We start from the raw sequence: 17992 nt of genomic DNA, 5'->3' as shown, positions 1-17992 counted from the left end.
AAGTATCACAAACTGCAGCTGGAGGAACAGTTACCAAAAGTTTACAACAAATGCACTTAGCTTTGGTAGAACCGACATCAGGCAGCGTCTTTCCAGAAGTAGATTCTGATCCAGGGTCAGGTAGTGACATCTTGCAATATGTAAAAGAAAAAACAACATATAAAGCAAAATTATCAAATTCCTTAAATGGCAGTTTCAGGAATGGGAAAAAATGCAAAATGAAACAAGCGTCTAGAAAACCAGAAGCAACAGAATAGTGAGACTGAAATAGTGTGAAAAAAACTGGCGCCAGGAATGACGCCCATATTTTTGGCGCCAAGAATGACGCCTATATTTTTTGGCGCCAAAAAAACGTCCGCAATACACATACATAAAAAATGACGCAATTACGTAAAAACTTCTGGCGCCAACTATGACGCCGGAAATGACGAAATTTTTGCGCCAAAAAAGTCTTGCGTCAAAAATGACGCAATAAATAGAAGCATTTTCTGCACCCGCGAGCCTAACAGCCAGCAATTTTTTGAAAAAAAGTCAATTGAAAATTTAAGGTAAGAAAAAAGAAATTTATATGCATCCCAAAAAATGAAACTGACAGTCTTAATGAAGGAATACTGATTATCCTGAATTATGGCAAATATAAGTTTAAACACATATATTTAGAACTTTACATATAAAGTGCCCAACCATAGCTTTGAGTGTCATAAATAGAAATAAGACTTACTTACCCTAAGACACTCATCTACATAAAGTAGATAGCCAAACCAGTACTGAAACGAGAATCAGTAGAGGTAAATGGTATATAAGAGTATATCGTCGATCTGAAAAGGGAGGTAGGAGAAGAAATCTCTACGACCGATAACAGAGAACCTATGAAATAGATCCCCTAGAGGAAGACCATTGTATTCAAATAGGCAATACTCTCTCACATCCCTCTGACATTCACTGCACTCTGAGAGGAAAACCGGGCTTCAGCCTGCTGCGAAGCGCATATCAACGTAGAATCAAGCACAAACTTACTTCACTACCTCCATGGGAGGCAAAGTTTGTAAAACTGAATTGTGGGTGTGGTGAGGGGTGTATTTATAGGCATTTTAAGGTTTGGGAAACTTTGCCCCTCCTGGTAGGAATGTATATCCCATACGTCACTAGCTCATGGACTCTTGCTAATTACATGAAAGAAATAGGCCCCTCCCACCTCACTCGATGTCATGGGGCCTAAAGGAAATACAACAGAGTGTTTCCTAAACTAGCCATGTGGGTTAATAACCCTTAAACAAGCCACAAAGACCCCTTAAAGTCCCTTAAAAAAAACGTTATTGCAATAATAATAAAAACGTTTTTCCTTATCAGTGTCACCAGTAACTAATGAGCCCTTTGTGTAAGCTGGGATTCTTACTAAGTCTCTGAATACAGCTTACCCTTCCCTCATGGGGATATTGTCAGCATTTTCTAGAATTAACACAGTCTGTCTAGAAAAAATTAGGCTGAACATACCTCAAAGCAGTTTAGCCTGCAAACTGTTCCCCCAGCTGAAGTTTTCCTGTACTCCTCAGTCCTTGTGAGAATAGCAGTGGATTTGAGTTACAAAGTGCTAAAATCATCATCCTCCCTGCAGAAATCTTCATCCCTTTTCTGCCAGAGAGTAAATAGTACACACCGCTACCATTTAAAATAACAAACTTTTGCTTGAGAAAATAAAAACTAACATTTTTGTCACCACACTCACTTTGCCCTTCCTAGCAGTTAAGCAGGCAGAGAGAATGACTGGGGGGGGGGAGCTAAGGGAGGAGCTATATAGACAGCTCTGCTGTGGGTGCTCTCTCTGCCACTTCCTGTTGGGAAGGATTATATCCCACAAGTATGGATGAATCCGTGGACTCAATACATCTTACAAGAGAAATTTATTTAATGATAGTAAATTTATTTAGATTAATTTAAATGATATTTAATTTAGGGGGGTGTTAGGGTTAGACTTAGGTTTAGGGGTTAATATATTTATTATAGTAGCGGCGACGTTGCGGGCGGGAGATTAGGGGTTAATATTTTTAGGTAGGTGGCGGCGATGTTAGGGAGGGCAGATTAGGGGTTAATACTATTTATTATAGTGTTTGCGAGGTACGGTCGGCAGATTAGGGGTTAATAAGTGTAGGTAGGTGGCGGTGACGTTGGGGGGGGGGGGCAGATTAGGGGTTAATAAATATAATATAGGTGTCGGCGATGTTAGGGGCAGCAGATTAGGGGTTCATAGCTATAATGTAGGTGGCGGCGATGTCCGGTCGGAAGATTAGGGGTTAAAAAAATGTATTATAGGGTTGGCGATGTGGGGGGCCTCGGTTTAGGGGTTCATAGGTAGTTTATGGGTGTTAGTGTACTTTATAGCACAGTAGTTAAGAGCTTTATATTCCGGCGTTAGCCCATAAAGCTCTTAACTACTGACTCTTTTTGGCGGTAGGAGTCTTGTCGGTAGAGGCTCTACCGCTCACTTCTTCCAAGACTCGAAATACCAGCGTTAGGCAAATCCCATAGAAAAGATAGGATACGCAACTGACGTAAGGGGATCTGCGGTAGCCTCGAGTCGCGGAAAGTGAGCGGTAGACCCTTTCCTGCCTGACTCTAAATACCAGCAGGCGGTAAAAAGCAGAGTTAACGCTGCTTTTGGCGGCTAACGCCAAACTCTAAATCTAGGCGTATATATGTACCGTTACCTATATTCAAATAATTATCGATTTAGGTATACACTTTATATACCTACACTTATACAGGAGAAGTGTGTGTTAGAAATTATATTATTTTGTGTTCCTCCCTTGAACACAATTTTAAATCTTATTTTTTCAATGTGTGTTACGAATGATCCTGTAATCATTCACTTTTTTAAATTAAAAAATAGTTTACACAAGGGATATTTAGAGTCTGACTTACAGTCAGATCTATTATATATTTCTTATCCAATGGAAATGGAATTTAGATATGATTGTAGTGGGGTCCTGTGATATTTTTATAACAATATTATCCTATTTAGGAACTGATTGTGGAATGGAACAATTGATTATCCTGAACCTTACCCATACATCTATGTGACAACCACAGACCATCATAATCCCACTATAAAGATGATCAGTTAAACACTGATACACACATTATAGGTCCTTTAGTATTTTTTCAATATCTCTCTGTGTAATATATGTATTTGTATGTCAGACTTAATTTTAAATATTGACCATTAAAAGTTACATTTTAAATTAGTTACAATTGTCCTCCTTGTCCATGTTTTATTTGATACAATAAGTTTCTTATTTTGAAGGGTGCCACAAAATACCTTTTGTGCTCTTTTCTTTTTCTAGATAAACATACGTGGACACTCACCTGTAACCTGTGTGCCTCAGACACAAGATGCGTGCACACTCACCTGTAACCTGTGTGGCTCAGACACAACATACGTGCACACTCACTTGTAACCTATGTGCCTCAGACACATGTGTGCACACTCACTTGTAACCTGCGTGCCTCAGACACAACATACGTGCACACTCACTTGAAACCTACATGCCTCAGACACAACATATGTGCACACTCACCTGTAACCTGTGTGCCTCAGACACACCATACGTGCACACTCATTTGTAACCTATTTGCCTCAGACACAACATATGTGGACACTCACCTGTAACCTGTGTGCCTCAGACACAACATGCGTGCACACTCACTTGTAACCTATGTGCCTCAGGCACACCATACGTGCACACTCACCTGTAACGTGCGTGCCTCAGACACAACATACGTGGACACTCACCTGTAACCTGCGTGCCTCAGACACAATATGCGTGCACACTCACCTGTAACCTGTGTGCCTCAGACACAACATACGTGGACACTCACCTGTAACCTGTGTGCCTCAGACACACCATACGTGCACACTCATTTGTAACCTATTTGCCTCAGACACAACATATGTGGACACTCACCTGTAACCTGTGTGCCTCAGACACAACATGCGTGCACACTCACTTGTAACCTATGTGCCTCAGGCACACCATACGTGCACACTCACCTGTAACGTGCGTGCCTCAGACACAACATAGGTGGACACTCACCTGTAACCTGCGTGCCTCAGACACAATATGCGTGCACACTCACCTGTAACCTGTGTGCCTCAGACACAACATACGTGGACACTCACCTGTAACCTGCCTGCCTTAGACACAACATAAGTGCACACTCACCTGTAACCTGCATGCCTTAGACACAACATAAGTGCACACTCACCTGTAACCTGCATGCCTTAGACACAACATAAGTGCACACTCACCTGTACCCTATGTGCCTCAGGCACAATATACGTGCACACTCACCTGTAACCTGCATACCACAGACACAACATACGTGAACATTTACCTGTAACCTGATTGCCTCAGACACAACATACGTGCACACTCACTTGTAACCTGCGTGCCTCAGACACAACATACGTGCACACTCACCTGTAACCTGTGTGCCTCAGACACAACATATGTGCACACTCACTTGTAACCTGTGTGCCTCAGACACAACATACATGCACACTCACCTGTAACCTGCGTGCCTGAGACACAACATATGTGCACACTCACCTGTAACCTGCGTGCCTCAGACACAACATACGTGGCCACTCACCTGTAACCTGTGTGCCTCAGACACAACATACGTGCACACTCACCTGTAACCTGTGTGCCTCAGACACAACATATGTGCACACTCACTTGTAACCTGTGTGCCTCAGACACAACATACATGCACACTCACCTGTAACCTGCGTGCCTGAGACACAACATATGTGCACACTCACCTGTAACCTGCGTGCCTCAGACACAACATACGTGGCCACTCACCTGTAACCTGTGTGCCTCAGACACAACATACGTGGCCACTCACCTGTAACCTGTGTGCCTCAGACACAACATACGTGCACACTCACCTGTAACCTGTGTGCCTCAGACACAACATACGTGCACACTCACCTGTAACCTGTGTGCCTCAGACACAACATACGTGCACACTCACCTGTAACCTGCGTGCCTCAGACACAACATACATGCACACTCACCTGTAACCTGCGTGCCTCAGACACAGCATACGTGCACACTAACATGTAACCTGCGTGCCTCAGACACAGCATACGTGCACACTCACCTGTAACCTGCGTGCCTCAGACACAACATACGTGCACACTCACCTGTAACCTGCGTGTCTCAGACACAGCATACATGCACACTTACCTGTAACGTGCGTGCCTCAGACACAGCATACGTGCACACTCACCTGTAACCTGCGTGCCTCAGAAACAGCATACGTGCACACTCACTTGTAACCTACATTCCTCAGACACAACATACGTGCACACTCACCTGTAACCTGTGTGCCTCAGATACAATATACGTGCACACTCACTTGTAACCTGCGTGCCTCAGACACAACATACGTGCACACTCACCTGTAACCTGTGTGCCTCAGACACAACATACATGCACACTTACCTGTAACCTGCGTGCCTCAGACACAACATACGTGCACACTCACCTGTAACGTGCATACCACAGACACAACATACGTCAACACTCACCTGTAACCTGATTGCCTCAGACACACCATACATGCACACTCACTTGTAACCTATGTGCCTCAGAAACAACATACGTGCACACTCACCTGTAACCTGTGTGCCTCAGACACAAGATGCGTGCACACTCACCTGTAACCTGTGTGCCTCAGACACAACATACGTGCACACTCACTTGTAACCTATGTGCCTCAGACACAACATACGTGCACACTAACCTGTAACCTGTGTGCCTCAGACACAACATACGTGCACACTCACCTGTAACCTGTGTGCCTCAGAAACAACATACGTGCACACTCAACTGTAACCTGTGTGCCTCAGACACAACATACATGCACTCACCTGTAACTTGTGTGCCTCAGACACAAAATACGTACACACTCACTTGTAACCTGTGTGCCTCAGACACAACATACGTGCACACTCACCAGTAACCTGTATACTTCACAAACAATAGACGTGCATACGCACCTGTAACTTGCACACCTCCAACACAATGTATGCACACTCACTTGTAACCCATGTCCCTCACACATACACAACACATGTGCACACTCACTTGTAACCCATGTCCCTCACACATACACAACACATGTGCACACTCACTTGTAACCCATGTCCCTCACACATACACAACACATGTGCACACTCACTTGTAACCCATGTCCCTCACACATACACAACACACGTGCACACTCACTTGTAACCCATGTCGCTCTCACATACACAACACATGTGCACACTCACTTGTAACCCATGTCCCTCACACATACACAACACATGTGCACACTCACTTGTAACCCATGTCCCTCACACATACACAACACATGTGCACACTCACTTGTAACCCATGTCCCTCACACATACACAACACACGTGCACACTCACTTGTAACCCATGTCCCTCACACATACACAACACACGTGCACACTCACTTGTAACCCATGTCAATCACACATACACAACACACGTGCACACTCACTTGTAACCCATGTCAATCACACATACACAACACACGTGCACACTCACTTGTAACCCATGTCCCTCACACATAAACAACACACGTGCACACTCACTTGTAACCCATGTCAATCACACATACACAACACACGTGCACACTCACTTGTAACCCATGTCCCTCACACATACACAACACACGTGCACACTCACTTGTAACCCATGTCCCTCACACATACACAACACAAGTGCACACTCACTTGTAACCCATGTCCCTCACACATACACAACACACGTGCACACTCACTTGTAACCCATGTCCCTCACACATACACAACACACGTGCACACTCACTTGTAACCCATGTCCCTCACACATACACAACACACGTGCACACTCACTTGTAACCCATGTCCCTCACACATACACAACACATGCGCACACTCACCTGTAACCCATGTCCCTCACACATACACAACACACGTGCACACTCACCTGTAACCCATGTCCCTCACACATACACAACACAAGTGCACACTCACTTGTAACCCATGTCAATCACACATACACAACACATGTGCACACTCACTTGTAACCCATGTCCCTCACACATACACAACACATGTGCACACTCACTTGTAACCCATGTCCCTCACACATACACAACACATGTGCACACTCACTTGTAACCCATGTCCCTCACACATACACAACACACGTGCACACTCACTTGTAACCCATGTCCCTCACACATACACAACACACGTGCACACTCACTTGTAACCCATGTCCCTCACACATACACAACACACGTGCACACTCACTTGTAACCCATGTCAATCACACATACACAACACACGTGCACACTCACTTGTAACCCATGTCCCTCACACATACACAACACACGTGCACACTCACTTGTAACCCATGTCCCTCACACATACACAACACACGTGCACACTCACTTGTAACCCATGTCCCTCACACATACACAACACACGTGCACACTCACTTGTAACCCATGTCCCTCACACATACACAACACACGTGCACACTCACTTGTAACCCATGTCCCTCACACATACACAACACACGTGCACACTCACCTGTAACCCATGTCCCTCACACATACACAACACACGTGCACACTCACTTGTAACCCATGTCGCTCTCACATACACAACACAAGTGCACACTCACTTGTAACCCATGTCGCTCTCACATACACAACACAAGTGCACACTCACTTGTAACCCATGTCCCTCACACATACACAACACACGTGCACACTCACTTGTAACCCATGTCCCTCACACATACACAACACACGTGCACACTCACTTGTAACCCATGTCCCTCACACATACACAACACACGTGCACACTCACTTGTAACCCATGTCAATCACACATACACAACACACGTGCACACTCACTTGTAACCCATGTCCCTCACACATACACAACACACGTGCACACTCACTTGTAACCCATGTCCCTCACACATACACAACACACGTGCACACTCACTTGTAACCCATGTCCCTCACACATACACAACACACGTGCACACTCACTTGTAACCCATGTCCCTCACACATACACAACACACGTGCACACTCACTTGTAACCCATGTCCCTCACACATACACAACACACGTGCACACTCACTTGTAACCCATGTCCCTCACACATACACAACACACGTGCACACTCACTTGTAACCCATGTCCCTCACACATACACAACACACGTGCACACTCATCTGTAACCCATGTCCCTCACACATACACAACACACGTGCACACTCACTTGTAACCCATGTCGCTCTCACATACACAACACAAGTGCACACTCACTTGTAACCCATGTCGCTCTCACATACACAACACAAGTGCACACTCACTTGTAACCCATGTCCCTCACACATACACAACACACGTGCACACTCACTTGTAACCCATGTCCCTCACACATACACAACACACGTGCACACTCACTTGTAACCCATGTCCCTCACACATACACAACACATGTGCACACTCACTTGTAACCCATGTCCCTCACACATACACAACACATGTGCACACTCACTTGTAACCCATGTCCCTCACACATACACAACACATGTGCACACTCACTTGGGCTGATACTGTCATTGGTTTGCTTATCCGGGGCTCCCAGCAGAGGCCTCACAGACAGATGGTCTGGTTTCTCAACTTTCACTATATCGGATTTATCTCCATCTGTACAAATAAAGCAGATTCAGTTTTAATATCACATGATCTAGAGTTTATCACATGATCTAGTGCTTATATCACATGATCTAGTGCTTACATCACATGATCTAGTGCTTACATCACATAATCTAGTGTTTATATCACACAGTCTAGTATTTATATATCACATGATCTAGTGTTTATATATCACATGATCTAGTGTTTATATATCACATGATCTAGTGTTAATATCACATGATCTAGTGTTAATATCACATGATCTAGTGTTAATATCACATGATCTAGTGTTTATATATCACATGATCTAGTGTTTATATATCACATGATCTAGTGTTTATATATCACATGATCTAGTGTTTATATATCACATGATCTAGTGTTTATATCACATGATCTAGTGTTTATATAATACGATCTAGTGTTTATATCACATGATCTAGTGTTTATATCACATGAGCTAGTGTTTATATCACATGATTTAGTGTTTATATCACATGATCTAGTGTTTATATCACACGATCTAGTGTTTATATCACACAATCTAGTGTTTATATGACATGATCTAGTGTTTATATCACATGATCTAGTACTTATATCACATGATCTAGTGTTTATATCACACGATCTAGTGTTTATATCACACGGTCTAGTGTTTATATCACACGGTCTAGTGTTTATATCACACGATCTAGTGTTTATATCACACAATCTAGTGTTTATATCACACAATCTAGTGTTTATATCACACGATCTAGTGTTTATATCACACGATCTAGTGTTTATATCACACGATCTAGTGTTTATATCACACATTCTAGTGTTTATATCACACGATCTAGTGTTTATATCACACGATCTAGTGTTTATATCACACAATCTAGTGTTTATATTACATGATCTAGTGTTTATATCACATGATCTAGTGTTTATATCACATGATCTAGTGTTTATATTACATAATCTAGTGTTTATATTACATGATCTAGTGTTTATACAGGGATGCGCAATTCCTATCGCCCGACGCGCAGGACATGGAGTTCCGTGTGCCAGGCATGTGGTTCTTTTTTACATTTAGCCCTGATGCAGGCAGACCACAGTAGAGTTAAAGCTTTTTAAAAAAATGTATTACTATTTTAATAGCAGCCAGCGGGAGTGCGGCGGTGTGAGAACTTAAGGGCATTGAGCAGGAAAAGAAGCCCGCACACAGAAAATGCTTACAGCCTGTGTACGGGCTTATGTAGAGATGGGTGGCCAAATCTGAGCGGTGTATGTCTTATGCTGAGGATGTGTAATGCTTGCCGCTGTCCGCTGCATAGTGCGGAACATCATGACTGCTGTGCAGAATTGTTTTGAAAACATCAGATGTGTTGTTTAGTCCCCTTTTAATATATACATACACGTAGATCTCTCTTCTAATCCGCCATAGACATGAAAAACAGACTCACCCTTCAACTGAGAAACAGGAAATTCTCCGAAGTACTTAACCCACCCATCTTTGTAAGCTGTTTTTTTTGTTTGTAGTAATTGTGTTTTACTGGAGTTTTTATTTTATATAGGGTTACGTTGTTGGGTAGTTTAAATGTATCGGGTTTGATATTTGTGTAACAATTTATTTTTATTTTATCCTTTTTTAATTATTGTATTCTGCTATCACATGAGTAAAATCCCCCAAGGCAGAACATAGTGCGATCTGCGATATTATCGCAGAAAGTGGAGCCTGCCTGCAGAAAGAACGGCCAGGTCTGTTAAGCAGAGAATTTTTTCTTCAACAGGATTTTTTTTTTCTGGCCAGTGCAGTGCTTGCAAATGGACAACCGGCACATTTTTAGTGCAGACAGTGCTTTGAAATTATTGGCTAATGGCTGCTCTGCTCCTGAAATTGACACTTTTTAGATGCAATATCATTATTGTTACTTTTACCCGCCAGAATGGCTTCTGCGACTGCGAGGTAAGTCAGTTCTGGGCACAGGGCACAGGGCAAGCAGAAGGGGTAAAAGCTTTTTTTATTTGTGTATTATTATTGTTATTTCAATAGCGCCGAGCAGTGGTGCGGCGGTAGTGTGAGAAGAGGGCTGAGTGAGAGCAGGAAAAGAAGCTAGCGCACAACAAATGTTTACAGTCTGGGTGCGGGCTTCAGTAGAGAGGGGGAACGCCTCAGTTTTAAGCACTGCTTCAAATAATTTGCTGCCTGAGCCATAAGACTGGAGAAAGACAGGGAGAGGATGCAGATGATGTGCAATCATTTAAGTCTCAGTATGGAAATCAAGCTCGTTTGCAAAGCACCGGCTTTAGGCTTTATAGCTCAGGCAGCCGGGAGAGCGACCCTGAGCTACTTGAGGGATACACTTATACACAGCCTCGTAGCACAGTGAGCACACACATCCCGGTGAATGGAAGGCTGCAGCTTGGCACTCTTTTCCAGCTAGCTGAACTCAAGCTTCTAAATGGAAAAACATAATTTATGTAAGAACTTACCTGATAAATTCATTTCTTTCATATTAGCAAGAGTCCATGAGCTAGTGACGTATGGGATATACATTCCTACCAGGAGGGGCAAAGTTTCCCAAACCTCAAAATGCCTATAAATACACCCCTCACCACAGCCACAATTCAGTTTAAAGGATAGCCAAGAAGTGGGGTGATAAGAAAGGAGCGAAAGCATCAAAAATAAGGAATTGGAATAATTGTGCTTTATACAAAAAAATCATAACCACCACAAAAAGGGTGGGTCTCATGGACTCTTGCTAATATGAAAGAAATGAATTTATCAGGTAAGTTCTTACATAAATTATGTTTTCTTTCATGAGCTAGTGACGTATGGGATAGCAGATACCCAAGATGTGGAACTTCCACGCAAGAGTCACTAGAGAGGGAGGGATAAAATAAAGACAGCCAATTCCGCTGAAAAAATAATCCACAACCCAAATCAAAAGTTTTATCAAAATAATGAAAAAAACTGAAATTATAAGCAGAAGAATCAAACTGAAACAGCTGCCTGAAGTACTTTTCTACCAAAAACTGCTTCAGAAGAAGAGAAAACATCAAAATGGTAGAATTTAGTAAAAGTATGCAAAGAAGACCAAGTTGCTGCTTTGCAAATCTGATCAACAGAAGCTTCATTCCTAAAAGCCCAGGAAGTAGAAACTGACGTAGTAGAATGAGCCGTAATCCTTTGAGGCGGGGACTTCCCCGACTCCACATAAGCATGATGAATCAAAGACTTTAACCAAGACGCCAAAGAAATGGCAGAAGCTTTCTGACCTTTCCTGGAACCAGAAAAGATAACAAATAGACTAGAAGTTTTTCTAAAATCTTTAGTAGCTTCAACATAATATTTCAAAGCTCTTACTACATCCAAAGAATGTTAGGATTTCTCCTTTGAATTCTTAGGATTAGGGCACAATGAAGGGACAACAATTTCTCTACTAATGTTGTTAGAATTCACAACCTTAGGTAAAAATTGAAATGAAGTCCGCAACACCGCCTTATCCTGATGAAAAATCAGAAAAGGAGATTCACAAGAAAGAGCAGATAACTCAGAAACTCTTCTAGCAGAAGAGATGGCCAAAAGGAACAAAACTTTCCAAGAAAGTAATTTAATATCCAGAGAATGCATAGGTTCAAACGGAGGAGCCTGTAAAGCCCTCAGAACCAAATTAAGACTCCAAGGAGGAGAGATTGACTTAATGACAGGCTTGATACGAACCAAAGCCTGCACAAAACAACGAATATCAAGAAGATTAGCAATCTTTCTGTGAAAAAGAACAGAAAGAGCAGAAATTTGTCCTTTCAAAGAACTTGCAGATAAACCATTTTCCAAAGCATCCTGAAGAAACTGTAAAATTCTAGGAATTCTAAAAGAATGCCAGGAGAATTTATGAGAAGAACACCAAGAAATGTAAGTCTTCCAGACTTGATAATAAATCTTCCTAGACACAGATTTACGAGCCTGTAACATAGTATTAATTACTGAGTCAGAGAAACCTCTATGAATAAGAATCAAGCGTTCAATTTCCATACCTTCAAATTTAATGATTTGAGATCCTGATGGAAAAATGGGCCTTGAGATAGAAGGTCTGGTCTTAACGGAAGTGTCCAAGGTTGGCAACTGGCCATCCGAATAAGATCTGCATACCAAAACCTGTGAGGCCATGCTGGAGCTACCAGCAGTACAAACGAACGTTCCATTAGAATTTTGGAAATCACTCTTGGAAGAAGGCGGAAAGATATAGGCAGGATGATAATTCCAAGGAAGCGACAACGCGTCCACTGCTTCCGCCTGAGGATCCCTGGATCTGGACAGATACCTGTGAAGTTTCTTGTTTAGATGAGAGGCCATCAGATCTATTTCTGGAAGTCCCCAGATTTGAACAATCTGAAGAAATACCTCTGGGTGAAGAGACCATTCGCCCGGATGTAACGTCTGGCGACTGAGATAATCCGCTTCCCAATTGTCTACACCTGGGATATGAACCGCAGAAATTAGACAGGAGCTGGATTCCGCCCATACAAGTATCCGAGATACTTCTTTCATAGCTTGAGGACTGTGAGTCCCACCTTGATGATTGATATACGCCACGGTTGTGACATTGTCCGTCTGAAAACAAATAAACGACTCTCTCTTCAGAAGAGGCCAGAACTGAAGAGCTCTGAAAATCGCACGGAGTTCCAAAATGTTGATTGGTAATCTCGCCTCCTGAGATTCCCAAACCCCCTGCACTGTCAGAGATCCCCATACAGCTCCCCAACCTGAAAGACTTGCATCTGTTGAGATCACAGTCCAGGTTGGATGAACAAAAGAGGCCCCTTGAATTAAACGATGGTGGTCCAACCACCAAGTCAGAGAAGACCGAACATTGGGATTTAAGGATATTATTTGTGATATCCTTGTATAATCCCTGCACCACTGGTTCAGCATACAAAGCTGAAGAGGTCTCATGTGAAAACGAGCAAAGGGGATTGCGTCCGATGCAGCAGTCATGAGACCTAGAATTTCCATGCAAAAAGCTACAGAAGGGAATGATTGAGACTGAAGGGTTTGACAAGCTGAAACCAACTTCAGGCATCTCTTTTCTGACAAAGTCATGGACACTGAATCTATTTGAAAGCCCAAAAAGGTTACCTTTGTCTGAGGAATCAAAGAACTCTTTAGTAAATTGATCCTCCAACCATGTTTTTGAAGAAACAACACAAGTTGATTCGTATGAGATTCTGCAGAATGTAAAGACTGAGCAAGTACCAAGATATCGTCCAAATAAGGAAATACCGCAATATCCTGTTCTCTGATTACAGAGAGAAGGGCACCGAGAACCTTTGAAAAGATCCTTGGAGCTGTTGCTAGGCCAAACGGAAGGGCAACAAACTGGTAATGCTTGTCTAGAAAAGAGAATCTCAGAAACTGATAGTGATCTGGATGAATCGGAATATGAAGATATGCATCCTGTAAATCTATTGTGGACATATAATGCCCTTGCTGAACAAAAGGCAGAATAGTCCTTATAGTCACCATTTTGAATGTTGGTATTCTTACATAACAATTCAATATTTTTAGATCCAGAACTGGTCTGAAGGAATTCTCCTTCTTTGGTACAATGAATAGATTTTAGTAAAACCCCAGACCCCGTTCCAGAACTGGAACTGGTACAATTACCCCAGCCAACTCTAAATCTGAAACACATTTCAGAAATGCATGAGCCTTCACTGGGTTTACTGGAATGCGAGAGAGAAAAAAATCTTCTCACAGGAGGTCTTATCTTGAAACCTATTCTGTATCCTTGAGAAACAATGTTCTGAATCCAAAGACTGTGAATCGAATTGATCCAAATATCTTTGAAAAATCGTAACCTGCCCCCTACCAGCTGTGCTGGAATGAGGGCCGCACCTTCATGCGGATTTAGGAGCTGGTTTTGACTTTCTGAAAGGCTTGGATTTATTCCAGACTGGAGAAGGTTTCCAAATGGAAACCGTTCCTTTAGGGGAAGGGTCAGGCTTTTGTTCCTTATTCTGACGAAAGGAACGAAAACGATTAGCAGCCCTGTATTTACCTTTAGATTTTTTGTCCTGAGGCAAAAAGGTTCCTTTCCCCCCAGTAAAAGTTGAAATAAAAGAATCCAACTGTGAACCAAATAATTTATTAGCTTGGAAAGAAAGAGAAAGCAAAGTTGACTTAGAAGTCATATCTGCATTCCAAGATTTAAGCCATAAAGCTCTTCTAGCTAAGATAGCTAAAGACATATACCTGACATCAATTCTAATGATATCAAAAATGGCATCACAAATAAAGTTATTAGCATGTTGAAGAAGTTTAACAATGCTATAAGCATTATGGTCTGACACTTGTTGCGCTAAAGCCTCCAACCAGAAAGTTGAAGCTGCAGCAACATCAGCCAAAGAAATAGCAGGTCTAAGAAGATTACCTGAACATAAATAAGCTCTCCTTAGAAAGGATTCAATCTTCCTGTCTAAAGGATCCTTAAAGGAAGTACTATCCGCCGTAGGAATAGTAGTACGCTTAGCAAAAGTAGAAATAGCCCCATCAACTTTAGGGATTTTATCCCAAAACTCTAATCTATCAGATGGCACAGGGTACAATTTCTTAAACCTTGGAGAAGGAGTAAATGAAGTACCCAGACTATTCCATTCCCTAGAAATTACTTCTGAAATAGAATCAGGAACTGGAAAAACTTCAGGAATAACTACATGAGGTTTGAAAACCGAATTTAAACGCTTAGTAGATTTAGTATCAAGAGGACTAGACTCCTCCATATCTAATGCAATTAACACTTCTTTAAGTAAAGAACGAATAAACTCCATCTTAAATAAATATGAAGATTTATCAGTGTCAATATCTGAGGCAGAATCTTCTGAACCAGATAGATCCTCATCAGAAACAGATAAGTCAGAATGATGACGGTCACTTAAAAATTCATCTGAAATATAAGAAGTTTTAAAAGACCTTTTACGTTTACTGGAAGGAGGAATAACAGACAGAGCCTTCCTAATAGATTTAGAAACAAATTCTTTAACATTAACAGGGACATCCTGAACATTAGATGTTGAAGGAACAACAACAGGTAATGGATTATTACTAATGGAAATACAATCTGCATTAGAAAGTTTATCATGACAGTTATCACAAACAACAGCTGGAGGAACAGTTACCAAAAGTTTACAACAGATGCACTTAACTTTGGTAGAACCAGCATCAGGCAGCGTCTTTCCAGGAGTAGATTCTGATCCAGGGTCATGTTGAGACATCTTGCAATATGTAATAGAAAAAACAACATATAAGGCAAAATTATCAAATTCCTTAAATGACAGTTTCAGGTATGGGAAAAAATGCCAAATGAACAAGCCTCTAGCAACCAGAAGCAATGAAAAATGAGACTGAAATAATGTGAAAAAAAGGTGGAGACAAAAATGACGCCCACATTTTTTGGCGCCAAGAATGACGCCACATCCTGTGACGCCGAAAAAAACGACGCCCACAATTTTGGCGCAAAAAAACGTCTGAACGTCAAATATGACGCAACCATACGCAAACTTCCGGCGTCAATTAAGGCGCCGGAAATGACAATATTTTTGCGCCAAAAAAGTCCGCGCCAAGAATGACGCAATAAATTGAAGCATTTTCAGCCCCCGCGAGCCTAACAGCCCACAGGGAAAAAAAGTCAATTGAAAAAAAATTTTTAAGGTAAGAAAAAAATATTTCATATGCGTTATCCCAAATAATGAAACTGACTGTCTGAAATAAGGAATACTGATTATCCTGAATCAAGGCAAATATACGTTTAAACACATATATTTAGAACTTTACATATAAAGTGCCCAACCATAGCTTAGAGTGTCATAAAAAAACAGAATTTATGTTTACCTGATAAATTACTTTCTCCAACGGTGTGTCCGGTCCACGGCGTCATCCTTACTTGTGGGATATTCTCTTCCCCAACAGGAAATGGCAAAGAGCCCAGCAAAGCTGGTCACATGATCCCTCCTAGGCTCCGCCTACCCCAGTCATTCGACCGACGTTAAGGAGGAATATTTGCATAGGAGAAACCATATGGTACCGTGGTGACTGTAGTTAAAGAAAATAAATTATCAGACCTGATTAAAAAAACCAGGGCGGGCCGTGGACCGGACACACCGTTGGAGAAAGTAATTTATCAGGTAAACATAAATTCTGTTTTCTCCAACATAGGTGTGTCCGGTCCACGGCGTCATCCTTACTTGTGGGAACCAATACCAAAGCTTTAGGACACGGATGAAGGGAGGGAGCAAATCAGGTCACCTAAATGGAAGGCACCACGGTTTGCAAAACCTTTCTCCCAAAAATAGCCTCAGAAGAAGCAAAAACAGAATTTATGTTTACCTGATAAATTACTTTCTCCAACGGTGTGTCCGGTCCACGGCGTCATCCTTACTTGTGGGATATTCTCTTCCCCAACAGGAAATGGCAAAGAGCCCAGCAAAGCTGGTCACATGATCCCTCCTAGGCTCCGCCTACCCCAGTCATTCGACCGACGTTAAGGAGGAATATTTGCATAGGAGAAACCATATGTTACCGTGGTGACTGTAGTTAAAGAAAATAAATTATCAGACCTGATTAAAAAAAAACCAGGGCGGGCCGTGGACCGGACACACCGTTGGAGAAAGTAATTTATCAGGTAAACATAAATTCTGTTTTCTCCAACATAGGTGTGTCCGGTCCACGGCGTCATCCTTACTTGTGGGAACCAATACCAAAGCTTTAGGACACGGATGAAGGGAGGGAGCAAATCAGGTCACCTAAATGGAAGGCACCACGGCTTGCAAAACCTTTCTCCCAAAAATAGCCTCAGAAGAAGCAAAAGTATCAAATTTGTAAAATTTAGAAAAAGTGTGCAGTGAAGACCAAGTCGCTGCCTTACATATCTGATCAACAGAAGCCTCGTTCTTGAAGGCCCATGTGGAAGCCACAGCCCTAGTGGAGTGAGCTGTGATTCTTTCAGGAGGCTGCCGTCCGGCAGTCTCATAAGCCAATCGGATAATGCTTTTAATCCAGAAGGAGAGAGAGGTAGAAGTTGCTTTTTGACCTCTCCGTTTACCAGAATAAACAACAAACAAAGACAAAGTTTGTCTGAAATCCTTAGTAGCTGCTAAGTAAAATTTGAGAGCACGAACTACATCCAAGTTGTGCAACAAACGTTCCTTCTTTGAAACTG

At 42.2% G+C, this 17992-nt stretch overlaps 1 protein-coding gene across 6 annotated transcripts in view; it reads right to left on the bottom strand.

Annotated features, from left to right (window-relative positions):
- LOC128666689 (uncharacterized) overlaps positions 1–17992 on the bottom strand; it is a 257961-nt gene that overhangs the window by 108565 nt on the left and 131404 nt on the right. For all 6 annotated transcript variants that reach the window (XM_053721418.1, XM_053721417.1, XM_053721423.1 and 3 more), the window contains one exon: positions 8694–8798. In XM_053721418.1, the coding sequence (XP_053577393.1) occupies positions 8694–8798 (105 nt within the window). The remainder of the gene's footprint in view (positions 1–8693; positions 8799–17992) is intronic.

Source organism: Bombina bombina, chromosome 7 (assembly GCF_027579735.1).
Source record: "Bombina bombina isolate aBomBom1 chromosome 7, aBomBom1.pri, whole genome shotgun sequence".
In the NCBI taxonomy this organism is placed as follows: Eukaryota; Metazoa; Chordata; class Amphibia; order Anura; family Bombinatoridae; genus Bombina; species Bombina bombina.
The sequence above is the reverse complement of the archived record's forward strand: the minus strand, read 5'-3'. Positions and strand labels throughout refer to the sequence as shown.